The 26955-nt window shown below is 53.7% G+C and overlaps 2 protein-coding genes across 2 annotated transcripts in view; one reads left to right on the forward strand and one right to left on the reverse strand.

Moving 5' to 3' along the window:
• Nucleotides 1-9375, reverse strand: part of OGFOD3 (2-oxoglutarate and iron dependent oxygenase domain containing 3) — a 21659-nt gene extending 12284 nt beyond the window's left edge. Inside the window, exons 1-6 of the mRNA XM_039226388.1 lie at nt 9117-9375; nt 7925-8142; nt 4689-4764; nt 3017-3059; nt 820-884; nt 207-263 (exon numbers count right to left, since the gene is read on the reverse strand). Coding sequence (XP_039082319.1) covers nt 207-263; nt 820-884; nt 3017-3059; nt 4689-4764; nt 7925-8142; nt 9117-9190 — 533 coding nt within the window. The 5' untranslated portion in view covers nt 9191-9375. The remainder of the gene's footprint in view (nt 1-206; nt 264-819; nt 885-3016; nt 3060-4688; nt 4765-7924; nt 8143-9116) is intronic.
• HEXD (hexosaminidase D) lies at nt 9361-26955 on the forward strand. Its single transcript, XM_039226387.1, has 14 exons — nt 9361-9789; nt 10061-10105; nt 11413-11551; nt 16855-16964; nt 17475-17562; nt 21580-21744; nt 22249-22432; nt 23246-23317; nt 23645-23840; nt 24402-24484; nt 25433-25511; nt 25589-25690; nt 25832-25921; nt 26575-26955. Exons 3-14 carry the CDS (start codon nt 11453-11455, stop codon nt 26771-26773), a joined length of 1467 nt encoding a protein of 488 aa, XP_039082318.1. The 5' UTR covers nt 9361-9789; nt 10061-10105; nt 11413-11452; the 3' UTR covers nt 26774-26955.

Consider the following 26955-nt stretch of genomic DNA (forward strand, 5'->3'; position numbering starts at 1 on the left):
GGGCTCGTGGGCGGGGTGGACTGGTGGGGGGTGTAGTGTGCAGGCAGGTGGGCGGGGCCGGTTGAGTGGGTGGTGCCAGTGGCGGGAGCACACTTGGGTTCCGCCCCCGGTTGGGCAGAGCTCCTGGGCACACCAACCCTCCGCCCTCCCCACTAGGCCGCTGCACCCGCCCGCACGCCTGACCTCCTCACCCCTTTCCTCCTCACCGGTACAGCTGGAAGTCCTCTTCTGAGAAGACAGTCTGTATTTTATCTCCAAAATATCTGTGAAAAAATAGAATATTAATAAATGTAATGCTTCACTAAACACTTATTGTTAACCTTTTGTAATATAACATGTTAATTTTTTTCTTATTTCCTTTAAACTTAGTGTTTCCTCCAATTAACCAGCAGGTCACTGAAAACTAGATTGTCCTAACTGGTCTCTTTCTACAGTGATTAAAAGGGAGGGACGTCAATACCAGCAGAGTGAGGGCATCATTCAGCAAGGCTGGGAGAATCTTTGCTTCCCTGGCCTCAGGGATCAGAGTGAGTGATCTCTGTGATCAGAGTGCCCTTGACGCTTTCCAGCCCTTCCTGGCTCCAGAACCTGGCCTGCCTTTCACCCCACTTCACCCCCACCCCTCACCCACCTCTTCCTCTCGCTATCCCTCGGCCTCAAGTAGGTCCTGCTTACGCAAGAAGCACGCCCTGGGTGTAGCCCTAGACTATTCCCTGCAGCTGGTGAACAAGGCCCCTGCACCTCCCACTTCCTGGCTAAGAACTGCACAAGGTACAAGGTCACACCACACAGACGGTCGCAGCTGCTCTGGGCTCTCACCTGTACAGGTTCACAAAGTGCTTCCCAACAGACAGGGCTCCTGAGTGCAAGTCCAGGATGGATGCCTGGAAAAGACGTGCACAGAGCACAGGGTAACAGGGGTTGAAAGTCGCCAAAGGTAAATGCAGAACAGAGACCCCTCCTATGCTCACCCTGGGTCAGGGAGACAATGCTGGGTTTCAGGGGAGTTGCACCAGGGTGTGTACAGGACAGATCTCGTCGTCTCCTGCCTACTCCAGTTTTCTGAAAACAGTCCACGGGTCTGTGAACTCCTGCAGCTGAATCACACCCTACCCATCCTCCCTCCTTCAGCCGTGTTGAGGGGTAACGGGACCACACGACACAAACCCATGAGCCGCCACCACCAAGATAACAACCACATCCCAAATGCCCTTCCAGCCCTTGGCCATCCTGCCTCCTGCCTCTCTCCCCTACCCCTCCATGCCCAGGCAACCCCTGATCTGCTTCCTGCCATTACAGACTGATTCACACTTTCTAGAATTATCTGTGAATGCAATCATGTGGGATGCACTCTTTCTCGGTGTGGCTCCTTCCACTCAGCATGACCACTCTGTGGTTCGCTCACGTCATTGTGTCTACAGACAACCCCCCTCCCCAACCCCGTTGCTGAGGAGCCCTCCATGGTCTGGGGTGCCACCGCCACGTGGGGTGTTTCCAGCTTGGGGCTGTTACAATTAAAGCTGCTCTGAGCACTGGCGGACGAGTCTGTTTCGACAGACGCTGTCATCCTCTTGGGCAAAACCCTAGGAGTGGAATTGCCAGGTCGTACCTTTCTAAAGGATGGCCAAAGTGCTTTGCGCCCACCTCCGTGGGCCCTTCCCCATGTCTAGGACACGTGGTCACCAGCATGAATCAATTTTACACTGTCTGGGAAGCTACTATCTTTCTTCACTGATACAGTGACCAGCCCAGGGGTTTGAACATAATTTGAGCTTAATAAATATCAACTGAACTTAAAGGCATCAAATCTGGTTAATTTGCCAAAAGACGATTTCCTGAGGGAATGCCCAACAAAGAATGAGTCCGTGCACAAATGGGTTGTTGATAAATGCTCCGTCTGAATCAAATCAAACTGAAATAAAAGGATCTTCATTTTCAGAACTCCAGAGAAAAGTTTGCAGAATAAAATAAAATCATGCAGATCATCAGAAAAATAACTTAAAAATTCTCCTAAAGTCCATAAACTAATCTTCCCAGGACCTTCAAACATGTAGACTGACTCAGGTCCACGTGATGGTGAGAATTCGGGGATCACCAACCAATGCAGGGGGTGCTGATCTTCCACAGCTCCACACACGCAGTGAGGAGACCCACGTTCAGGACACCACGCGGGAAAGCATGCTAACGTGCGGTGCTCGCAGGGACGGGGGCTGCCCAGGGAGAAGATGAGACTCGGCGCCACCCCGGCCTTCTGTTCCCAGCAGCCGCTGTAGCTAATCACCAGCACTGGGCGCGTGAACCAGCGGGAATTCATCCTGTGACAGCTCCTGAAGCCCGAGGCCCCGAGCCAGGGGTGGGCAGGGCCAAGCCCCTCCCGCCCCTCCGGCCCCTGCTGGCTCCAGGCCCCCTTTGCTCGTGGCCTCCACCTCTGCCTCTGTCTTCCTGCGGCTTCTCCTCTTCTCCTTCACATCTCCCTCTGCCTCTCTCGAGAAAGGACACTTGGCATTGGATTTAGGGCCCGCCCCAATCCAGAGTCATCTATCCTGAGACCCTTAACTTATGGCATCTGCGAAGACCCTTTTCCAAATAAGGTCCTATCCCCAGGTTCCGGCGGATGCAGCACTGATGTGACCCTCGAGCCCCTGCACCCTCACACACGGATGACGGTGCGCACACTGTGTCTGCGGGCGCCTCCAGCCTGGGGACTGGAAGCTTGTTTGCCACCACTTCCCAGCAGCCCCTCCCACCTCTGCCTCTCCTGTTTCCAGGGCTTGTGCCCACCTCACTGGGCCCCTAAGTCGCCCTCCGTCAGCTCACTGCCTGCGACCAGATCCGTCGGCCCCAGCTGGACATCTGAACTAAGAATGAGATCTGGAGCAGGCTGCTGTGACTCACCCTGAGGAGAGGCGACACTCTCATGTCCACTGAACGTGGAGGCCCCACAAATCCAGTGCCGCTGTCCCCTGGACGGCAAGCAAGTTAAAGGGGTAGAAAGAAAACTGAAGCAGGAACTCACCCCTCCGTCAGATCCTCCCAGGGAGAGCCCCTTCTCGGCTATGCTGTGGGGGAAGGTCATTATAAGTCAGAATTTAGTTAGAATTGCTTGTGATACAGCTGGACAAATAAGAATCAGCACGATTAATGCAATGTGAACAGATTGTTTAATATTTATGATATAAACACACACTTAGACCAAAGGACTCAACTTTCTTTTTTTTATAGTTTATTTTTGAGACAGAGAAAGAAAGAGCATGAGCAGGGGAGGGGGCAGAGAGAGAGGGAGACAGAATGTGAAGCAGGCTCCAGGCTCTGAGCTGTCAGCACAGAGCCCGATGTGGGACTCAATCCCACAAATGGTGAGATCGTGACCTGAGCTGAAGTCGGACACTTAACCGATTGAGCCACCCAGGCGCCCCAAAGGACTCAATTTTCAAAGCCAAATGAGTAAATGGCAATATTTCATCATGGTCTTGTTAATCACATATGACACAGTTTAGAAACAACTAAGCTTAAATTTAATTTCTACTTTTGGCACTGAGAGCTGGTGCCCACTAAAATAGACTGAACTATTCCCATTTTTGGGTCCCTCTGGGCTGACAGGTCCCCCTCCTAGTCATCACAGGCTGGGGGGACACCTTTTCAATCACCAGCTCGGGAAGTAGAGCTCTGAGCTGGAACTGACAGGACCATCCACATCACTGGAGATGCAAGGGCTTCTAGCACCTTCACGGACCAATCCCAGCCTGCCAGGAAGCTGACCTGGGGACAGACTGGCCGCTGAAATACCACTGACACCTCCTCAACAACCCCGTCTCTCTGCTGGGGCCCTCAGCTGGGCACACGGGCAGAAGGCAGCTCGAGGGGCACATGCTGCTCCACTGAGCATGTGGCGGGTGTGTCTAAATTTGTTGGAAATCTGTTCGAAAATGTGTGTCTAAATTTGTCGGAAATTTGTTGGAAAATCAAAGCCTTAAGATCTAATTTTTAGGGGCGCATGGGTGGCCCAGCTGGTTGACTGTCCAACTTTGGCTCAGGTCATGATCTCATGGTTGTGGGTTCGAGCCCTGTGTCGGACTCGGTGCTGACAGCTCAGAGCCTGGCGCCTGCTTCGGATTCTGTGTGTGTGTCTCTCTCTGCCCCTCCCCTGCTGTCTCTATCTCTCTCTCTCTTTCATTCAAAAGTAAATAAACATTAAAACAATTTTTTTTTAACCCCAACAAAGAAAACTCTAGTGTAAACTGCACCTAAGTGCAGATGGGGACTTCCTGCCCCCAACCTGAGTCACAGCTAGATGGCCAAAGGCTAATTCCCAGCCAGTCTCCGCACAGAGACCAAACTGCTCTCTTAGTGGCCCCCTGCTGTTGTGGGGGTCTCTACACTGGTGCCCCAGGGCTCCCCCAGCAGCTGATGGAAGCAGCACCACCCCTGACCTCCAGTGCAGGCCAGAACCACTTCCCCTGAAGAGCGGTTAGGCCTCTGGCCGGTTCCATCAGCAACCACGTCACTGAGGACAATAGCCTTCGCTCCTGGAAACTGTAAAAGCCTACCTTTGCCCTTGGAAGCATACAAGAGAATTCCTACCAAGTTCTAATTTAATTTCTTTAAATCATCTTTTTAGTAGGAATTGTCTGCTTCCTGTCCCCCAGCCCCACCGTCACACTTGTTCAGGACAGAAAAGGCTTGGGTACCTGCGAATCCGCTGGGCCTCATCCCTGGTGATGACGGTGTCAGTGATGCCCCGCCCACACTTCCTGGGGGAGCAGCCTGGAGAGAGATGAGCGCGATGAGATGCTGGCTGAATCCCCCACACAAAGCTATTTGCATTTGTTGAGGACTTACCAGTAGCGAGCCTTCTCCAGGGACAATTTTGTAGGGTGAGACTGTGCCTTCCACAGGATTGGGGGGAAAGATTTGGCAAACAAAATGCAGAACACTGGTGGCTCAGTTGGTGAAGCATCCAACTCTTGATTTCGGCTCAGGTCATGATCTCACGGTTCGGGAGGTCAAGGCCCACATCAGGCTCCGTGCTGACAGCATGGAGCCTACTTGGGATTCTCTCTCTCTCCCCCTCTCTTTCTGCACGCCCCCCCCCCCGCCTCAATAAATAAATAAACATTAAAAAAATAAAATAAAATACAGAACACCTAAATAGGTATGACTTTCAGAGAAACAACAATGACTCTTCAGCGTAAGTACATCCTGTGCAGGGCACACTGACACCCCACTGGGCACAGCACATTCCTGGTGGCCCCACACCAGGCTGGACACTGGGAAGCATCTGGCCCTTTGCTTACCCTTGGGAAGAGAGCCCTGAACCACCCCAGAGGCAGCATCCATGACAATCCATGACCACAGACCCAGCCTTCCTAAGCCCCCATGAGAAAGTCCTTCCAGGACAACTGAAGCTGTGTTTGTAATTCTAGTCACTGTCTTGTCCCAGAGACCCAGCAAATGCTGCCACCAAAGGTGTTCACCACATGTCCTACCCTAAGCTCCCTCGGCCTCTCTGCAACCAGGATGGGCAGCTGCTTACGGGCATGAGGGAAGAGAAGCCCAGTTGGTGGATGGGGCCAGGAGGAGGCAGAGCATCAGGGATGGACAGGCTCAGCAAACTCTCTGTATTTCAGCACTTAGGGTGGGCCAGCTCTCTCGTACTAGGTGGGCCACGGACAGGTCCTGGCCAACGATACGGAGCCTTGGGACATCCTCAGGACCTGTTGGGTTCACCTTTAACTTTTCATCCTTTCCCCCACTTCTTGCCTGGAACATGAGCCTGGGGCCTGGAGGTAGAGCGAGTGTCCTGAGACCATGTGAGCCACACACTGAGTGCAAGTGGTGAGGGGCTCACAGAGCACCAGGCCAGGGGGAAAATAAACTTCTACTTGGGGGCCATCGGGGGAGGGGTGCCTCAGTTCAAGAAGGCTAAATACAATCCTACTGACACAGGTGTTTTCATTATAAACAAAAGCTAGGTGTATGCTTTTTATAAGGGTCACTCCCTAAATATAATGACACAGAAGGGTTAAACATAAAAGCAAATACAATGATTACCAAAAGAAAGCTTGGAGAGTGATATATGGATAACTAACGTACTTTAAGGCAAAGGAATCATTACAGGGAAAAAGAGGATCACATCTAGAGGTGATAGAGCAATTCACCAGGAAGATGAAGGTTGACAAACAGCACTAGATAGTATCATCTCGAATGCAAAACAGCCAACATGACAGAAGCTACCAAACCCACAGTCAAGGGGAGATTCCCGCATGCCTCTTCAGTAATCGACAGACAGAGGAGACAGAAATCCATGAGGATATAGAGGGTTTGTGCACAAGGTAGGAGACTAGGAGAATTACATAGAACTTTGCATGCAACCGTTAGGAAACATTTTTCCAGGTATATGTGGAACATTTGCAAAAACACTAAAAGAAAGTCTGAGCCAATATCAGAGGATCTATATCACACAGATTATGTTATCTATCTACAACACAATTAAGATAGAAACAAATGTTTTTAAAAAATGCAACCATTTATTAAAGATTTATTTATTTATTTGGAGAGAGAAAGAACACAAGTGAGGGAGGGGCAGAGAGAGAGGGGAGACAGAGGATCGGAAGCAGGCTCTGTGTTGAGTGCAAGACAGCCCATGGCTGGACTCGAAATCACAAACTGAGGGTTCATGACCTGAACTAAAGTCGGACACTTAACCGACTGAGAACCCAGGTGCCTCCCATTGAAACCATTTTTAAGTGTACAAGTTCAAGGATATCCGGCAAATTCATACGGTTGTGCTAACATCAACATTCATCTCCAGAATATCTTCACCGTCCCAAACTGGAACCCTGTGCCCATTACATAATAACTCCCCATTCCCCTCTCCTCAAGCAAACTGTTTTAATGTGGCTAAATTATTATTAAATGGGCAAGAAGAAACATTTCGGTTCTAACTACTTGAAAAATACTTTCTCAAAAGCTGGGACACTGAGGGAAAGAGGGAAAGGCTTAGGGAGTCAGGGGGAGGTAATCCCCACTGGTGTGCGTCACCACAGCACCCCTCAGTGGAAAGACTCGGCAACTGTCTCCCAGTTCAGGTCCAAAGCATTGCTCTGAATTAAAACATTTACTGAATTCTGTCTTTAAAACCCACTGGCGGGTGCCTGGGTGGCTCAGTCAGTTAAGCGTCTGACTTCAGCTCGGGTCATGATCTCACACAGTTCGTGGGTTCGAGCCCCGCGTCGGGCTCTGTGCTGACAGCTCAAGAGCCTGGAGCCTGCTTCAGATTCTGTGTCTCCCTCTCTCTCTGACCCTCCCCCGCTCGCTCTCTGTCTCTGTCTCTCAAAAAAATAAAAATAAAGACATGAAAAATTTTAATAAAATAAAAAATAAAATAAAATAAATAAAACCCAGTGGCGCAGGCTAGGGTTTTAAACCTGAGAAAGCATCTCTGCAGCGGGAGAGGAAGCCTACAGCGCTCTCCAGGGTGCTGAACTCAAGGGCGGCCGCCCCTCGGGGCGCCATTCCCCTCCTGTCCTCAGGAGGGGACACACTACACACAGCGGGGAAGGGCTTCTGGTAGGGACATTTCTCACTGGAACATGTTCTGCAGCGAATACACCCAATAACACTCTACAGCTAATGCCTTTTCTGGTTTCAACTTTCTAATCCTTGCTTTTCCAATCGTTATGTCCCTACAAGCAATCCGTCTCCTCCGTCAGAAAGTGCCCACAGCATGGGGCACCTCGGTGACCAGCAGGCCTGGCCCTGCACGTCCCAGCCCACGCGTGGGTTAACCGACCTGAAGGAGGGAAAGTTGGTACTCCCCTGGCCCCCATACCACGTTGCTACAGCAAAAGACCGACGCATCTCAAACGCACCGCGTTCCATGCTCACATGCAACTCTTTCCCAGACCACAGCTGCATCGCCTACCTTCAAACCTTCGGTGACTGTCATAGTCCTCTGAGCAGGGCACCTCAATGAACCTGCCAGGCAGGATCTCCCAACGGTGAGCCAGGACCTCAGTGACGCCATCATCACCCCCCAGGCTGCTCCAGAGCAGGAGCCCAGCAAGCACGGCCCAGATCCCCAGGATGGTGGTCCCCAGCCACTTCCTCCACACCTCCCGTGGTGCCTGGACATTCTTCGTGCTGAGGACAAAACACAACCACACTCACATGTGCCACAATGACCAGGGACCAGGCCCACACTCAGTCACGGCGAGCCTTAAACTGCTCCTGCCATAACAGAGGCCAGAGCTACTCTCAAGCAATCCAGGGGCACCTGCCAGCCTGAGAGGATATGGTGGGGAGTGTGGCCCCCGCCCCATCTGACCAGGCAGGGCTCACTGTGCCCTGTACTGGCAACAAGATGAGCTGGCGGCCAGTGTCCCTCGCAGCCCAGCCAAGCCCATGGAGAACCTGAATCTATACAGCCAGTCACATTCCCTGCAACTGAAAGTGACTCTCCATAAACACACATGTGCCCCTGGCACACAGGACGCGAAACCCACAAGCCAGCCAGGAAGAGAATTACAAGCACAATGAAAATGATTCGAATTAAGACACTTTTTGCACAACCTGGGTTAACTGTACGTCTAACTAACTAACGTAACTGCTGATGTCACATGCATGTGTGTGCACATCCATATCCATGTATGTGCCCATGTGTGCGTCTCTTGTGTCCGTGTACGTGAATGTGTGTGTCCACGCATGTAACAGAAGCTGTGTGTTCTGTTGTCTGGGAAAGAACTGGTGACCGTAGGGCTTAAAGAACTTGCAAAAAGTAAGAAAAAAAATCAAGGCACCCTTTCTTTAAGTATGTAATTAATTCTTGAAAAGTAGGGAATCTGACTTATTTTTATGTGCCTCACTTCTTTGCAGTGCTATATGAATAAAACGAATTCCAATTAAATAAATCCCAAGGTGGGCGCATCACTGTTAAGACCACGGTGAGTGGATACCTGACCATTTTAAACGCGGATCACAGACCTCTCGCGGGAGGCGGGGGAGTCCGCCCAGCGGCCCAGCACGCGCTCCCGAGGCCACGCCCCTCCTCTGACCACGCCCACAACGCGGCCCCGCGCCGCCGGGCGAAGCTCGGCCCTGCCCGCGCGGCCCCGTACCTGCGCGGACGCCGCCGCTCTGCCGCCCCGCTGCCCTCGGGCGCCCTGGGCGCGCCCCTCCTCTGAGGCGCCATCGCGCCGGGCCGCTGCGGAGCCGGGCGGACGCGGGAGCCCCCCGAGCCGGGGACGAGCGCCGCGAGGGGACGCGCGGGGCCTGCGCGGCCTGGGACGCAGAGCGACGCGCTCGGCCGTCGACCCCGCGCCTGGCGGCCAGGCCCAGGCAATCGGAGGCCGAACGCCGCGCGGGGCGCTCGCCGCCCGCCTCTGCGTCCCCGGAACCCGCCTGCAGTCCGAAGCGCGTCCTCGCCCGCCGTGCGCGCCCCCGTCCGGGGTCCCCGGGCCCGCCTCCGGATCCCCGAGCCCCTCCCTCCTCAGGGCCCTCCTGCCAGGGTCACAGGGCTCTTCTCGGGGGTCTCCAAGCCCTTCCGGAGGCGGGGACGCGGCGGGGGTGGGGAGTACCTTCCAGCCCTCCTCCCAGGGTCTCCGTTTCCCTCCCTGGGGTCTGCACCAGCCCTGAGGGTACTGGTGCTCAGTACACGCGTGTCTCCCCAAGGCCCTGCTGGTTTGCAGCCTTCCGTGTCCAGTGGACGAGAAGCGGCGTCTCAACAGCCCCCGATTCCGGAGGAGCGCAGTCCCCAGCGAGGTTCGTCCGTGAGGACGGAGTCTGGAGACGGTGAGCAGCTCCCTGACCCCGGGGGAGAGAGTGTTCGCGCCACCCCGGTCTGAAGGAGGCCCGGGGGCCGTGCAGGGCCTTGGTGACTTCACCATCAGCGAGCCGCCGGCGCCAGGTGCTCACCCACCGGGGAGCCGGGCGAGTGACGTTCTGCCCAGGCCTTTGGAAGAGTCTCATTTCCGTAGACTTCGTGCAGGAGGGAATCGGCGCAAAGACAGTAGCACACGCTTCACACGATGAAACACCGACTTCTCTGGTTCTCTTCCTTTAGATTTTGCGGAGACTTAACGTTGTTAAACCACTGTGTCTGTCTCGGGTAAGTACCTTGGCGGTGCAGGGGTCGCAACAGGGTTTCTCTCCAGCGTGGGGGGTCGGACACCCAGTGCGCATCCTCGGCCTGACAGCCTTCCTGTAAGTCTGTTCCCTGGAAAGTAGATTTGGTTTGTACGATTTTAAATAATTCAACTTTAAAAGCAGTTTTCAGAATGCTTATTCATAAAACTCATCCACCTGGCAGCTGGTAACTTAGGTAATTGCCTCGAAGATTTTGTCATTGATTTTTTTAAAAATTTTTTAAATGTTTTTATTTATTTCTGAGAGAGAGAGAGAGCGTGAGCAGGGGAGGGTCAGAGAGAGAGGGAGACATAGAAACTGAAGGAGGCTCCAGGCTCTGAGCTGGCAGCACAGAGCCCGACGCGGGGCTCAGACTCACGAGCCATGAGATCATGACCTGAGCCGAAGTTGGTCGCCCAATCGATTGAGCCACCCAGGCGCCCCGAGATTGTTTTGAATATAATTTCTTTTTTAAAAAATCAAACGGGTTTCTGTTGCACCTGTTTTATCCTGCCTGCTTTATAATAGATTTCTTAACGTCAGGGGTTTATGAATCCTTGCACAGAATGGGTAGTTTGAATTATTGGACTGTAAAAATGACCAATATGCAAAGATTTTCTTTCACATTTTGCATCTGATCCTTTGTGCAGTTATAATCACTGGGGGGAAAAAAGATTTCAGTCTTTTCCAACTACTTCATTATCTTCTTGATATTCCTGTACTTTAATATAAGCTAGTCAGCCCTAATTTACTGTGGTTTGTTTATTTTTCAAATTATCCATGGTATATTTTAAGTCCTAGACAGTTTTCTCTGAGACTTAATTTTTACAGTTTCTTCCTCCATATAACCAAGTTAACTTGGACTCTAGAAAAATAAATGATTTTTAAGGCTCTTGCAAGTAAAATAAAATTGAGGATAAATTTTCTACAGAAACATCCCACTGTAGGCCCTGAAAAATGTTTAGACATACCTGCCTGTTTTCCCTGGCATGGTACGTACAGCTTAAGACAGTCTTTAAAACAAAATTATTTTGCAGTCACTTGTGTTATTACAGCTCATAGCCATCTTGTAAGGAAACCAATGCTGTTCTATTTTAGGGGCAAATCACAATTAAGTGGCAGAAGTCCCTTTATCTGAAGATGAGGTAGATTTCTTGATTCATTTTCATGCTGGTTAAATGACTTTCCTCCTAGCAGATAAAGCAAACCAGGGCGTGTCGGAACAGAAAGACAAAGGGCAAGGGCAAGAAGGAGCTTCTGCCCATTTCTAACTTTGAATGTCTCCACTAGGAAGAAGTGCCCAGACCAGAGATTTTTGTCATATGACTTCATGACAAATAGTGAAATGTCGGGTTCTTCACCGTTTAAGATGCGATTAGTTCATCTGGACCTTAAAGGAGCTCCACCAAAGGTCTCCTACCTCTCTGAGGTAAGAGCCCCTTTCCTTCTAGTCAGTCTCCCTTGCCTTGGCTTTGGCCTTCAAAGTAGTGAAGAGTATTCTGTAGAAATGTGTACTTAGTGTACAACCATGAGGTTCTAGGCTGGGGCATGATGTTGGCAGCAGCATAGGTTTTGAGTTTTTCCCAAATCCCTTTGTAAAACTGAGCAACTAGGAGGGCAAAAGGAGGCGGGGTGGACAACAAAAGACACCACAGCCTCTTTGCTGTGGGCTGAACAAAAGGTGACATTCAAATCCTAACCATTCATACCTGTGAGCATGACCTCATTTGGAAATAGGGTCTTTTTAGTTACAATCGACACTAAGATGAGGTCATTCTTGGGTGGGGTGGCCCTAATCCAGTGGGTGGTGTTCTTATGAGAAGAGAGAAATGTAGATGCCGGGCACCCTGTGAAGACAGAGGCAGAGACCGGAGGGATGCCCCTACAAGCCAAGGAACGCCAGGACTGGCAGAGACACCAGAAGCTGGAAGAGGCAAGGAGGTTCCTCCCTGGAACCTTCGGAGAGAGCACCACCCTGCCCACACCTTGATTTTTTTTTTTCTGACTCCTAGAACTTGGCGAGATTAAATTCTTGTTGCGTTAAGCCACCCAGTTTGTGATGACTTGTTACAGCAACCCTAGAAAACTAATACCTTCTTCAACAAAAATAGGTGTGAGGGTGTCCCCATGAATCCCAAAACGCAAGCGGTATAGCCAAACCTCAAACAGCATGACACCCATGTGGGGTTAGTAAGCAGGCAGGTGGTGCTGGGGAGAGGAAGGAATTCTGACAGGGCCAAGACCAGAGAAGCCAGAAGATTGCCCCACCAGAACAGGCCCTCTGTGAGAGGAACTAAGGTTTCACTGGCTGCCACTTGAGAGTGAGTGCAGAAAGACTCAGAAGATGCTGGAGAGGCCCAAGGCTCTCAGAAATACCTTCCAGAAACTTCTAGAAAGACAGAGTCCCACATTAAAGACACAGCGTTGGGAAGAGAATCCACAGTGAACTGGGCAGGAACATTGAAAGCAGAGCAAAGGTGCCGACGCCTGGTGAAGGGATGCAGAGGCCAGGTGCTATAGAAGTGGCTGCGTGGAGCCTGGAACTCCTAATTCTTCTTGTAACCACAGAGAGGGAGCCCTGGACCCACCTGTCTCCATCCCAAATACAAGAACCTGTTCTTAGGGGCACCTAGGGGGCTCACGTGGCTAAGCATCTGACTCTTGGTTTGGGTTCAGGTCATGATTTCATGGTTTGTGAGTTCGAGCCCTGCATTGGGCTCCATGCTGATGCCATGGAGCCTGCTTGGGATTCTCTGTCCCTCCCTCTCTCTGCTCCTCCCCCACTTACACTGTCTCTGTCTCTCTCAAAATAAACTTAAAAAAAAAAAAAGATTAAAAAAAAGAACCTATTCTTAAAAATACAAGAAAACACATCTAATTTAATTATGAGCAGCAGTGGGGTGCCTGGGTGGCTTAGTCAGCTCAGCATCTGACTATTGATTTCAGCTCAGGTCACGATCCCAGGGTTGTGGGATGGACCCCTGTGTTGGCCTCTGCGCTGAACATGGAGGCTGCTTAAAGTTCTTTCTCTTTCTCCCTCTGCTCCTCTCCCTTGCTCGCGCTCACTTTCTCTCTCTGAAATTAAAAAATTCTTTATATAAAAAATATGAGTAGCAGAAAAGGATTGTGGTTAGTTAAATATCATACAGAGGCATTGTAAGCAGAAAGAGGGGTGCCTGGGTGGCTCAGTCAGTTAAGCGTCCGACTTTGGCTCAGGTCATGATCTCACAGTTCGTGGGTTTAAGCCCCGCATCGGGCTCTGTGCTGACAGCTAGCTCAGAGCCTGGAGCCCGTTTCAGATTCTGTTTCTCCCTCTCTCTCACCCTCCCCTGTTCATGCTCTCTCTCTCTCTTTCTCTCAGAAATAAATAAAACATAAAATAAAATAAAATAAAATAAAATGCATTTAAAAAAAAGAATTGTGATCTCGGTAACAACATAATGACAAATGTGCACCAGGAAGATGCAATTGCAAAGCAGATGAAGCCGTATGTAATATTTCAAAACGAGGTAAAAGATAATAAGAAAATGATAGAAACTATGAGCAAACAGTGTAAATCAGAGGTAGAAAAGCCCAGCAAGTAACAGCCAGATAGAAGGGTGTGGAGCAACTGCTTACCAGGCTCAGGAACGAGTTACAAAGAAAACTCGTTTTTCTTTGTCGGAAACAGAGACTGAACTGGAAGAACAGAAGTGATCAGACTGTGGAAAGCGTACTCTTGCAAAGTAAATAAGGAAACAGAAGATGTCACATGTGAAGAGATAAAAAGCGTGGTGACATGGGGCACCTGGGGGGCTCAGTCGGTTAAGTGTCCGAATTCAGCTCAGGTCATGATATCCTGGTTTGTGGGTTCAAGTCCCATGTCGGGCTCTGTGCTGACAGCTAGCTCGGAGCCTGGAGCCTGTTTTGGATTCTGTATCTTCCCCTCTCTCTGACCCTCCCCTGTTTGCTCTGTCTCTCTCTCTGACTCTCAAAAATAAATAAAAAACATTAAAAATAAAAAAAAAGAGCTGTGACAGTTGATAAATATGGAAGATAAATAAGGAAAGCCCAAGTCTCCTGCAGCTTGAGCCCCTGCCACCGTGACTGCCGCTGGGGGACCGCCTGTCCCGAACTTGGAGGCTTCCGATGGCAATTCATCCTTCCTTCTGTGTCCGTGGGCTCTGCTGGTCCACCCAGGCTCCCTCCCATGTTTGCAGTCCCCTGACAGCCAGGAGTGCCACACCGTCCCAGATGGCCTTACACGTCCAGCAGGAAGTGCTGGCTGCCGCTGGGCCCCTCGGTTCCCCTCCATGTGGGTGCCTGGCCTCACAGAGGCCGTCTGCACGGCTGTCACAGGGCAGTGTTTAGGCACCAAAGTTGCAAGCCATCCTGGGCCTAGTGTGACTCTTGGTAAAGCAAGTCCGGGCCAGCCCAGATTCAAGGCTGGGGGCAGACACCACCTTTTGATGAGGAAGACAGTGGATCGTAGCCATGCTTAACCGTCCTCAGAGAAGGGAACCAAAGCAGTGCTGTAGGACAAATGCTTAGAAACTACAATTCAAAAATGTTTTTGAGCAATTCAGGAATACTTGCGTCTGCTTGTGGAAAGGCACACCGTATAGCTAGGATGACAGACACTAAGGCATCTTTTGGTAATTGTAACAGACTAAAGAAAATGAAAGTGGGGGAGCCTGGGGGGCTCAGTCGGTTGAGCATCCGACTTCAGCTCAGGTCATGATATCACAGTGCATGGGTTCGAGCCCTGCGTCGGGCTCTGTGCTGACAGCTCAGAGCCTGGAGCTGCTTCTGATTCTGTGTCTCCCTCTCTCTCTGCCCCTCCCTTGCTTGTGCTCTGTCTCTTTCTGCTTCTCAAAAATAAACATTAAAAAAATTTTTTTTAAAGAATAAATTTTTAAAAAGAGAAAAAATGAAAGTGAACAACTCCTTTGGGCACACAGGAAAAAGGCCCAAGTTCTATATGAGGGAAGGAAAGATAGGTTGGCATCAGATATTTGACAGCAACATTTTATGATAGAAGACAAGGAAGGAATATACTTAAGATACTCCAGAAAATCAAACATGACTCAAGGACTTTGTATCCAACCAAAGTGGTCTTCATGGTATGAAAGCTACAGACCAGCTGTTGTAAACAAACACCCAAGAGAATTTACTGGAGAAGAACCACCAGCTGCCCAGCGTCTGGGCTGGAGTAACCATATAACTGCTGCGAGAAAAGTCTGCCTTAAGGGCGGTGTTCTAGCCATCCGACACAACACGAGGAATGACGTAATTGGAAAGTCATCACCTGAATCCAACCTCACCTTCACGTCTAACCACCAGCACACACAAGAACAGGAAATAGCAAACCCACTAAAGGACATCTTAAGAATACCATCCATCAAATCCAAAATTTGGGAAATCATGCAAAACAAGGGACTCAGTTTCCTCAACAAATAAGTTTCAAATTAAGAAAAAAAGCGAAGGGTACTGTTAAAAATCAGAGAACCTTAAAAAAATCTGTTCAAGCAATGGCTACGATTGTGGGTGTTATCTGGACTGGTCTCAGATACGCCTCATGTGAAAAGATTCTAGACACAGGAAAATTTGAACCGGATGATACTAAAGAATCGTTTGGTTAGGTGGCATAATGGTGTGGTGGTGGTGCTTCTGTAAAAAGTCTTTGTCAGAGATAAATAGTGAAGTATTTATAGGTGAACAGTTGTGTTGTCCGGGATTTGCTTAGAAGTACTCCAGTCAGAAAAGTGGAAATTCGGTGAAATGATTTTGAGTCTTGAAGGCAGACGCAGGGGGCCTGGTGTGTCACATGTGTGCACGCTTGTGCAACTTTACAGTGAAGACCTCCCCAGCCCCGTGCCGGTGCTGGATGGAGTGTGTGTTTGGGGGCACCAGGGCCACCCAGCCCCATAGCCTCCCCACCACCCACAACACAGAGGATCACCACCCACCCCAGCGGTCAAAGTGCCAAGTGGCTGCAGTGGTCAGATGACCACGACACCCTAAGAAGAAAACTGGAAGCAAAAATGCCGAGGAAAATGGAAAATACCGAGACCTGAGACCCTTAGGTTGCCTAACTATGCCTGATCTGCGCAGCTCTTTCCTTTCCACAGTCTGTCTGCCTCTCTTTGTAATTCGCAGTCAACTACTGATTATGAACTTTCTACAGTTAAGTTTTAGCCCCAGGCTCCTTTCCTCCTTCCGTCCAGCTTGCGTCAGAACGTCCCCGCGCTTGTGGAGAAAGAAAGCGTGACAGACACTTAGCAGGAGTGTTACAATCTTGTGGAACCTGCAGTGACCGTCATCCCGGGAGGGGTTGCTCTTTCAGATACTGCGGGAGGCCCCCCCCAGTAGCGCCCAAAATGTGTTCTTTTCCACCCCGGCCTTGACCTCAGACCAGAAGGAAATCTCAGCTCTGTGTAAGGTAGACATGAGCTAGTCCTGAAAATCCTTGAGGATAGGAATTCATACCCTTTGAAATAAAGGTAGAGGAGGAGGTGGGAACATCTGCCACACGCTCAGCCCCTCGCTGTCCACAAGCTGAGCTGCCCCGTGTCCAGTGCAGACTTGCTGTGGTAGAACTTGACTTGGTGTAACACAAAGTATGCATTCTGGTCAAACGTTTCCAGGAAAAATGTATCAATACAACCCATGTCTACAGGCAGGAAGGCAGACAGGTGTGTCTGTCACCTTCCTTCAGATGGTTGCTTCCTCATAGCATCCCTGTTCCGCCAGGTCTTTCCTCTGTTCCATGCCCTGGGTGCCAATGGGCTGCTCCTTGAGTATGAAGACATGTTTCCCTACGATGGCCACCTGAGGCTGCTGAGGGCCAAGCACGCATACAGGTAACCCCAGCCACGGAGAACGTGGATGCGTGGGGCCACCTGGAGGTGTGGGCAGGGCGGGCGAGGGTTTGGCAGTGGTGGGGCAGCCTGCTTCTGGCTTTTCTGCCTTTTGTTTTATTTTTTCTTAACTTTTTAAAAATGGTTATTCTTTTCGAGAGACAGAGAAAGACAGTGAGCAGAGGAGGGGCAGAGAGAGAGGGAGACACAGAATCCGAAGCAGCTCCTGTCAGTTGTGCTGACAACTCAGAGCCCGACACGGGGCTCGAACCCACGAACCATGAGATCATGACTGGAGCCGAAGTCGGACGCCCAACCAACTGAGCCCCCCAGGCCCCCCCTCTTTTGCACTTTTTGGAATAGTGACCATACTAGTCACAATAGCCCCCCAGGAAAGTCCCCCCGGAGCCTGACAAGGGAGAGGGAACATGAACGGGAGCATGAGTGTGTGAACATGGGCTGGAGTGTGAACAGGAAGTGTGTGAACCTCTCTGGGTACCCTTGTCTCTCTAGCCCCCCTGAAATCAAAGAGATCCTGCATCTGGCTACACTGAACGAGCTGGAGGTCATTCCACTGGTGCAGACGTTTGGACACATGGAGGTAGGTGGGAGGAACACAGGTTACCTGGTACCCAGATCTGGGGGTTGGGGGTACACAGGCAGAAAGCGGCTCTTTCTTAGAAGCCCCTGCCCTGCAAATGACTGGAGAGCACAGAGCTCTAGATCCGAGCAACTTTGTCCAGGGAATGGTGGAAAGAGCCAATGGGGGTGCTTGATTCCCACGGAGCCCTGAGAGCTGAGTTGTTTTGCTTTTTAACTTGTATTCATCATTCAATACAGAAAATATTTCCCCAAGCTCCTGTGTGATCTTCGGAAATATGTTTCCTATCTGTATCAAAAATGAAAAGCAGGGGCGCCTGGGTGGCTTAGTCGGTTAAGCGTCCGACTTTCGCCTAGGCCATGATCTCGCGGTTCGTGGGTTCGAGCCCCGCGTCGGGCTCTGTGCTGACAGCCAGCTGGAGCCTGTTTCAGAGTCTGTGACTCCCTCTCTCTCTGACCCTCCCCTGCTCATGCTGTCTCTCTCTCTCTCTCTCTCTCCTAGAAATAAATAAAACATTTAAAAAAATTTTTTTAAAAAAATGAAAAGCAAATTAAACACTTAGTGGCTACAGGTTCCATTTCCCCTGTAACAGACACACCTGCTAGACCCCTGGGCAGCCCTTCCCTTCCCGCACTGAGCGCCAATGTCTCCTCCGCCCCGGCCTCTGGCCTTCCTGCCTGAGGCTCCCCGGGGTGCTGTCTCTGCCCTTCGCTTCCCGCCACCAGGGGCCACGGCCCGCAGAGCAGCCCCACGGCCTCCACGTCACTAAGTGCAGCGAGGGTTCTAGTCCCTCTTACTTGCTCTCGGGCTGCGCGTGGCCCCAGCTGCTCCCTCCCAGACCCCACGCTGTCCCGGCCCCCGCTTCCGGCTGTGACCCCGCTTCTGCCGCAGAGTGCCGTCCTGTAGCCGCCGCCGGGTGTGGCGGTCCCCACGGCTCCCTCGAAACCTGCCTCCTCGCCTCACGCGCTCTCTAGACGATGCAGTGTCTGCTCCTGCCTCTGTGATCCCCGGACCCAGTCTCCGCTGCCCTGTCCGGCACCCCTCACCCCTGCACTTCGGGCCATCATGTGCTTTTGCTCCTCAGGCTCTTGAGTCGGCACCTGCTATCCCCGTCTCCACCCTTGTGTGAACTATTACCAGACCCGCCGGAAGGCTCCCCAGCAGTGCCCCCTGCGCCCTTCTCCTGTCGTTCCAGAGCACAGCCTGGCTCTCCGTCCCACTCCTCGAGGGGCTCCTCAAGGGGTCTCAGGGTGCATTTGCTGCGGGGGGGCTGCTGCGGCAACGTGCCTCAGCCAGGCGACTTGAGACTACGGAGGCGTGTTCTCTGTGCTGGAGGCCGCAAGTCCAAAGCTAAGGTGTCCTCAGGATGGTTCCTTCCGGAGGAGGACCTTTACCTGTGTTTATGTGCCGTCAGGACACCCTCTTTGTGACTTAACTGTACAAGTATTTGCACATTTCATCTTCTGAACTGCATTTAACGTTCTCTGGCCATTCTGGATACAAATCTGTTGTTCGATGTGTGATTTGCAAGTATGTGCCTGAGTCTGTACTTTGTCTCCATGTCCCAGTGTGTCTCAAAGAGCAAAAGTCTCTAATTTTGATGAGACCAGCTTCTCAGTTTTGCCCTAATGGCTCGCACTTTTGGTGTCATTTCTAAGAACTCTGCCAGTCACCAGGTCATGAGGATTTCTCCTGTTTCCTTCTAAAAGTCTACATTTGCACACTTCCCACTTGCTGTTATGGTCTGTATTGAGTTACGTCTTGGGTAAGGCATGAGCTGTAGGTGAGGTTTATTGTTTTTTGCACATAGCACGTGGCCCCGTGACAGAGAGAGCCGGTCATGCCGATACCACCGAGTCAGAGATTATCCTTTCTTCGGAATTTGAAATTTGGAATTGCCTTTGTAGCTTGTCAAAAATCAGTCGAAGTTATTTGTGGGCCTTTTCTGAACCCTTCTCGTTCACTGATCCAGCACTTGTGACTTGGTCAAGACCACCTCATCTTGATCATCGTAGCTCTGTTGTGTCGTAAATAAAATCAGGTAGTGAGTAAGATTCCTCCAACTTTGTTCTTCTTCCTCAGAGTTGCTTTGCTTCTCCATGTCCATTTTACTTTTTTAAAATGTTCTTTTTATTTATTTTGAGAAAGAGCACATGGGGGGGGGGGGGCAGAGAGAGAATCCCAAGCAGGCTCCACGCCGCTGTCAGCAGAGCCCGAAACGGGGCTCAATCCCCCCAACTGTGAGATCATGACCTGAGCCGAAACCAGGAGCTGGATGCTCAGCTGACCCTGAGGGACCTCAGGCCCCTCCTCATGCTTTGCCATATATGTTTTAGACTAAGTTTATCTGTATGTCTATTAGAAACATTGCTGGGATTTTTATTGCAATTGTATTAAATCTGTAAGTCAACTTGGGGGGAAATTACCTCTAACTCTGCTGAGTTTTCCAATCCGTGAACAAGCTCTGTCAGCCTTTCCTTATGTTGTTGCTTCCCTAGGCTTTTCTCTTCTTGATGCTCTCAGACTCGCTGTTCGCCGTTGCCCTGCTGTAGCAGTTTGGTTAGGACTTCTAGGGGTTTCTTTGCATTTGTCCTGCCTGGGGTTTGTTGGACTACTTGTAGATTATTGTCATCACTTTTGTGAAGTTTTGGGCCACGTCCTCAAGTGTTGCTGTGTCCCTTCCCTCCCCTCCGCCAGGCCTCCTTTCACACACGCGTTAGTGTGCCTCACGTCACCGCACGGGCCTCTGGGTCTCTTCGTTCGCCCCACTTTTTCTCTGTGTCGTTGAGGTTGAGGAGTCCCTGTTGGTCTGTCGTCCCAGTCACTGTCCCTTCTGACATTTCAAATCTTCCGTGGAGCCCGCGAAATGGATTTTCATTTTTCATTATTATAGTTTAATTCTGGGAACGTTTTCATAATGGCTTCTTTGAAGTAATCGATAAATCTGACATCTGGGCCCACATCAGTGTCCGTTTCTATCAGTTGGCTTTTTCCCTGAGTCTGGGTTCCACTTTCCGGTTTATTTGCACATCTCATGATTTTTGGTTGAGAATTGGATGTTTCAGATAATGTTATAGAGAATCTGCTTTTTCCCCTGCAAGTGGTGGTAAATTGGCTGGATTTAACCTGCAGGGCCTATCTCCCCAGCTGATGGCTCTGTTGGGTTTTTTTGGTGTGTTTTTTTTTTAATGTTTATTTATTTTTGAGAAACAGACAGAGACAGAACATGAGCAGGGGAGGGGCAGAGAGAGAGGGAGACACAGAATCTGAAGTAGCTCCAGGCTCTGAGCTGTCAGCACAGAGCCCAGCGCCGGACTTGAACTCATGAACCATGGGATGATGACCTGAGCCAAAGTTGGATGCTTAACCAACTGAGCCACCCAGGTGCCCCATAGTTTTTTATTCTAATTTGTATTTTTGGCCTGGCTTCCTAGGGGCCACCTCTCTGTCTTTATGGCTGGTGGTCAGTCAGGGCCCAGGCAGCGGTGTGCTTGAGCCATCAGGACCCACCCTGTGCTGCAGGGTCTGGGGACTCTGGGAGTTCAGCCAGTCCCCTGCCTCGGCCGTGTGCACGCAGCTCTCGTTTCCATGGTCACCACCACGTGTCTGGCTGGTGGTAGCCTGCCCCCGTGAGGGCCGCAGATTTCGGGCGAGTTTGCCGTGTTCATGGACAGTGATCCGGTGATCCGAGGCGGTCTGTGCACAGACAGCCCCGGGTGGTGGGGGGGCCGCAGACTCTGTTCTTACTGCCGGGCTGGCAGCTGTTGACACAGACGCGTCCAGGTGTGCTGTTCACCTGCGGCTCGCGTCCGGAGCCCTGCAGCGGCTGTTCGACCAGTGTCTCTGTTCTGCACTTGTTTGGGGAGGACGGACTAAGCAGCCCAGGCAGCCCGCGCAGACCACGCGGAAAGAGGGGCTCAGACTGGCCCGCCAGTGCCCTCTTGGGGACCTGGAGCAGGCCCTGCCTGTGACTCCACAGCGTGGCCGCAGCGCCTGTCACCTCCTGTCTCTCCGCAGTTTGTGCTGAAGCATGAGGCTCTCGCTCACCTCCGAGAAGTGGCGCTTTTCCCTAACACCCTGAACCCCCACGAGGCGGAGTCCCTGGCTCTGGTGGGAGCCATGATCAGCCAGGTCATGGAGCTGCACCCGGGCGCCCGGTGGCTCCACGTCGGCTGCGATGAGGTGGGTCCTTGGACGCTTCTTCCGCCTGAGCCTCGCCTGCCGGGCATCCCTCCTGCCGCAGCCCCGGCTCCTGGTCCCACTTTGTGATTCTCTTACGTACAAAACTAGTCCCCATTCCAAAGGATGAAGGATAAAGTGAGGGCATCCCTCCCAGCTGACCCGTGACCGCACGCGGGCAGAGCCGTGGAGCCAGATGAGGGATGGGCTGTGGCCTGAGACGGCCATGCTGTCCTCACCCCCGGCAGGCGCAGAGCCGGCCCCCACGTTCCTTACGTGCTCGTAGGCTGGCGGACACTCAGGTACTCTCTGCCCTCAGGCTGCTGTGAACGTTCAGAGGAAATCTTGAGTGGAAGTTAGGTCTCGGTGAAGAAGGAGGGTCCCTTCACCAGCTCCTCCCACACGCAGCTGCCCGAGGCCCGTCGGACGCGGCCTGAGCGCGGTCTCTCCCAAGCGTGTCTGCCGTGAGGCCGGGCGGTCCGGAGGCAGACCGGTGTTTCCTTCCAGGTCTATTACCTTGGAGAGGGTGAGGCCTCGAGGCGGTGGCTGCAACAGGAACATAACACCAAAGCAAGACTGTGTCTGTCCCACATGAAGGCCGTGGCCCGCCACGTGCTGGCCCGGCACCCCACCACGACGCCACTGGTGTGGGACGACATGCTGCGGGCCATCCCTGAGGACCAGCTCTCAGGTCTGCGGCGTGCGCCCAGGCTCCCGGTGCCGGGGGTGAGGAGGCCAGCGGCTCCCCGGACCCCGGCTGCTGGGGGCGGGGGGAGCACTGTGGGACCCCCGCCCCGAAGCGCTCTCTCCAGGCAACCCCCATAGGGCCACCTTCTGGACTTTCTCACACAGAAGTGCCATTCCCCCAGAAGGCATTTTAGTCTTATGGGCGTACAAAGTGATGAGTCTGAACGGAGAACGGCCATGGGGCCCTAATGGGGGGTGGGGATGGCGGCGAAAGGGTCCCGCTGGGCCTTGAGTGTCCAGTGCCTCCGACAGCCTCAGCCCCGCACGACCCCGTGGCCAGCACCATAGGGGCCATGGCTGAGGCTCTGGGCTGAGACAGAGACACACCCTGTGGTCGCCTCACAGCCGCAGCCCAGAACCTGGCCGCTGCCCCTGCTTCTGCAGGGCTGGGTGTGTCCGCGGCAGCCCCTCCTCAGGTGTGGCCACTCAGGTTCTCACCAAGATTAATTAAAATTAATCCAAGTAGCAATGTGTTCCCACTGTACTGGGTCCTGCACCCCCACCATTACTTGCAGACAGAGCCTTTCCCCCTCGTAGGAAGCTCTGGGACCCCAGACTGGGGGCTCACCGTTTACAGAACTCCCAGAGTTCGGTTATTTACAAAGTTGGCCAGCTTCATGGTTGCAACATTTACTTGTCAAAAACTCACCCATTTTGAGTCTGTCCTTAAAACTCAAGCTCCCTTGTGACGCGAGGACTGTGGGCTGCAGGGGTGTGTCCAGAAGGGCCTCAGCTCACAGCCTCTCTCCGCCCCCAGCATCGGGGGTGCCGCAGCTGGTGGAGCCAGTGCTCTGGGACTACGGGGCTGACCTAGACATCCACGGCAAAGGTCAGTAACCTGGCCGCGGCCTCTGAGACCCTGGAGCCCTGGTGGCCCAGCTGGGGGCACACGGGGGCCTTGGGCACGGGGTTCGTCAGGATCCCTCAAACAGTCTCAGCTTCCCCTCAGGCCCCTCCCCCCGCGAGCCCCGGGAGCCGCTGGCACACATCCTGTCTCAGGTCATGCCAGGATGGCCTGTTCTCTGGTACTTTCCCAGTGTCTCTTCTCTCATGGAGATGTTAAGCCTGTCTGGCTGTGGGCTCCTCCCAGTTCTGAGCTCGACGGCCACAGCCCCTCAGGACCCAGGCCAGTCACACCGCTCACCTTCTCGCTTAGGTCTTCTCATGGAAAAGTACCGGAAGTGTGGTTTTCTCCGGCTGTGGGCTGCCAGTGCCTTCAAGGGGGCCACGGGGGCAAGCCAGGCCCTGACCCCCATCGAGCATCACCTCAGGAACAACTTGCAATGGCTGCAGGTGGCGGCCAGCGGGCCTGCAGACATGCTGCAGGGCATTGTCCTGACCGGCTGGCAGAGGTGAGGTGGCACCGGCCCCGGGGGAGCCCTCGGGCCAGCCTGCCCGGAGGGTCGAAGCAGTGCTGCTGCGCAAGACGCACCACCCCTCCTTGGCCCGTCCACTCTGGGCCTCAGGCAGAGGGGAAGAGCCTGGGTGCCTCACGCCCCCATGATCGTCCCCCAGACTCTGCACAGGGGCCACTCTGCACCATGGGCAGCCCCGCCTCTAGGGGCCACACGTGACTTGTCTCACATATGGTGGGCGTGGGGACAGATTTTGGCTCCGTGGGGATTTCACCCCATTTGAAAGTGGAGCTGCACGTGAACCCCTGGTCCTGGCCAAGGCCTGGTCCATTGCTGTGGCCTGGAGGGCAGGGGGAGGCAGCTGCGGGCCCCAGGTGAGGCCTGGGGGCAGGGGTGAGGGACTGCGGGCCCCTCCCAGTCCCCCCACCCGCCTGAGAGGATTAAGCCCCAGCCAGGGCCTTCTGGGTGGGACGTTTCCAGAGGCAGCAACCAGCCCTGTCCCGTGTGCAGGGGATAGTGTACAAGCAGGAGCTGAGCACCCCTCTCCCCTGCACTTAGGTATGACCACTTCTCCGTGCTGTGCGAGTTGCTGCCTGTGGGAATCCCCTCCCTGGCCGTCTGTCTGCAGTCACTCTTACACGGTATGGCCCCCGGCTCCTCCCGGGGGGCAGGAGGGCAGGAGGCACAGAGCTGAGAGTGCCTGATGCCGCCAGCTGTCTCCTGGGGCTGGACTGTGGGCTTTCACACCAGCAGAGGACTCAGCCACCCCACCCCGCTGCCCCCAGACACGGAGCCCGTGAAGGACCTCACCGTGGGTGAGGTGCAGGAAAGGGCTCTGCTTTCACTGTATGAATCCACCAAACGCCCAGAGCTGGCCCCCGCACTCCCCACTTTGGCAAAGACGAGGGCTCGCAGGGGACACGGACCCGTGTGTGCCTGAACCACGGGACTGCGCGCTGCATGTGGTGCTGGTGCAGAAGGGCGAGGGAGGCACTGGGGAAAGCAGGGCCCGGCTCCCCTACCGCGTGCTGGCCGCGTGCAGGAGGAACAGCACAGACCCCGACCCTCCACTCTATTTGATGCCTTCTGAAGCGTTAGTCGTGACCCGTTAAGAGGAAGGTCCGGGGACACCCCAGCGGACAGACACCCGCATTCGCACGGGGCGCTGGCTTCAGCCGCCCTGCTCTGTGGAGCCCTCTGCCCTCCCGGCTGCTCCTGCCCTGGCGGCACGTGTCCCCCACGCTCCTGGGGGGCCTGGCCCACAGTGGCACCTGCAGCTCCGCGTGTGAGAAACCACACCCACCAGCTGCCACGTGCATCCGGGACACCGCGGGGGCGCCGGCAGCACAGCTGGTGGTGTCCCGAGTGGCGCCGTTGCTCTTGGTCTTCTGTGTTCTCGTTTCTAACGTACTGAGCCTGTTTTCATGTGTCTAATCCCACCCGTCCCTGAGGTCTCCTTGGGGCCGGCACCTGCACGCTGGCCTCCTTGGCCACTTTGCCTGCCACCAGGCCAGCACCGTGGCGCAAGGCCCCTGCCTCCCCCTCCTCCAGGGGCCCCTCCAACCACCTCCATCTGTGGTCGGTTGCAGGAGGCTTTGCCGAAGATGTTAAAGCAAGAGTGGAGAACTTTCTCGGGATCTCAAGCCTAGAAATAACTGATTTTACGAGGTAACCTGCCCACCCCCTGCCATGCCTCTGCCCTCACATCCTGTGGACCCGTCTCAGCACGGTGGCTCTCCGTGCAGCGAGGGGGCCGGCTCCTTCCCTGGCAGCGACATCCTGGTCCTCGTCATGCACGTCGCCCTCCACCTGCGCAGCTCCGTGGACGCGCTACTGGAGAGGGACAGGTGAGCACTGCCCACGGGACAGGGTGAGGGTGGCCCATCCTGCACGACGACTTTCTAGGGGGAAGCAGCTGTTTAAAATGTCCACCCCCCTGAGGCGACCCGTTAGCTGCAGCAGGTCTGCCTGTGTGGATCTGCCCGCAGGTACGTGACTGGCTGGTTCAGCCCCTACCACCGCGGGCGGAAGTCCATCCACCCCGTCATGGTCCAACACATCCAGCCCCAGGCGCTCAGGTAGCCACCCCTCCCTGCGGTGCCCGTCCCCAGGGCTGCGGGTTCTCTGCCACCTGATGACAGCTTTCTGTGGCTACTGGCTTTGAAATAAGATGAGCTTTGTAGGAACTGCAGCCATGCATTCCAGGGTGAATCATCTTCGCTGACTCTGCTGTGCCTTAAGCGTTAGAGAGGCTAGGGCACTCCTAGCCTGACAAGGTGAGGGTCACTGAACACCCTGGGCAGGGGCCAGGGCTCATCATGGAGCCAGACCTGCTGGGGACCAGCCCTGGCCTTGCTGCTGCCGCATGCCCCACATCCCCCCCGGCGCTGTGGGGACAGGCTCTGGCCAGCCAGCCCCCCCGGTCCTCTCCTGGCTCGTAGCTCTGAGCCGAGAGCCAATCAGTGTCCACAGAGGGTTGACAGGTTCGCACATAAAGCAAAGCCCTGCGGGCCAGCCATAAAGAGCATCCATTTCAGATGTGAAAACATGACAGTCATCCATTTATCCCCAACAACCCTGTGAAGTGGGCACTAGTAGCCCTGGTTTAGGGATGGGTAAACTGAGGCATAGAACCATACTGACCTGTAGGGGTGTTGGGGATGTGAGCATAGTGCACAGGCTGTGGGCTGTCGCCAGGGGCGCCCAGCTCACCGCCGGCTGTGGTCCTCAGCCTCCTGGCCAGGTGGAGCACCTTGGGGCAGGAGCTGGAGGCCTCCCTGCACCGCGTCTTCTACCCGGACGCCGTGGAGGAGTGGCTGGAGGAGAACGTGCGGCCCAGCTTGCGGCGGCTGCAGGCTTTGGTGCAGGACCTCAGGGAGGCGGCCGGCGCCAGCCTCAGCCCCAGCCCGCACTCGGGTCAGGACCCCTGAGGGGAGGGCCGAGCCTGAGCCTGTCCCGCCCAGCGGCCGGACCGCGGCCACAGGCAGCACCCACAGTGCAGACGGTCATCGTTGGAAGGGCCACTGGGAAACCTGCAGGAGGCACGCGGGGCTGCTGACCGGTCTGCGTGTGGAACGTCCGTTCTTTTGAAATAAAAGAGTGGAAGCTAGAA

Source organism: Hyaena hyaena, unplaced genomic scaffold (assembly GCF_003009895.1).
Source record: "Hyaena hyaena isolate Hyena2069 unplaced genomic scaffold, ASM300989v1 scaffold_21, whole genome shotgun sequence".
In the NCBI taxonomy this organism is placed as follows: domain Eukaryota; kingdom Metazoa; phylum Chordata; class Mammalia; order Carnivora; family Hyaenidae; genus Hyaena; species Hyaena hyaena.

Coding starts and splice junctions, on each gene's coding strand:
- HEXD (XM_039226387.1), top strand. CDS start 11,453: ATGACAAATAGTGAAATGTCGGGTTCTTCACCGTTTAAGATGCGATTA. Junction 23,318..23,644: donor CCTAGACATCCACGGCAAAG/GTCAGTAACCTG, acceptor CTTCTCGCTTAG/GTCTTCTCATGGAAAAGTAC. Junction 25,691..25,831: donor GCGCTACTGGAGAGGGACAG/GTGAGCACTGCC, acceptor ATCTGCCCGCAG/GTACGTGACTGGCTGGTTCA.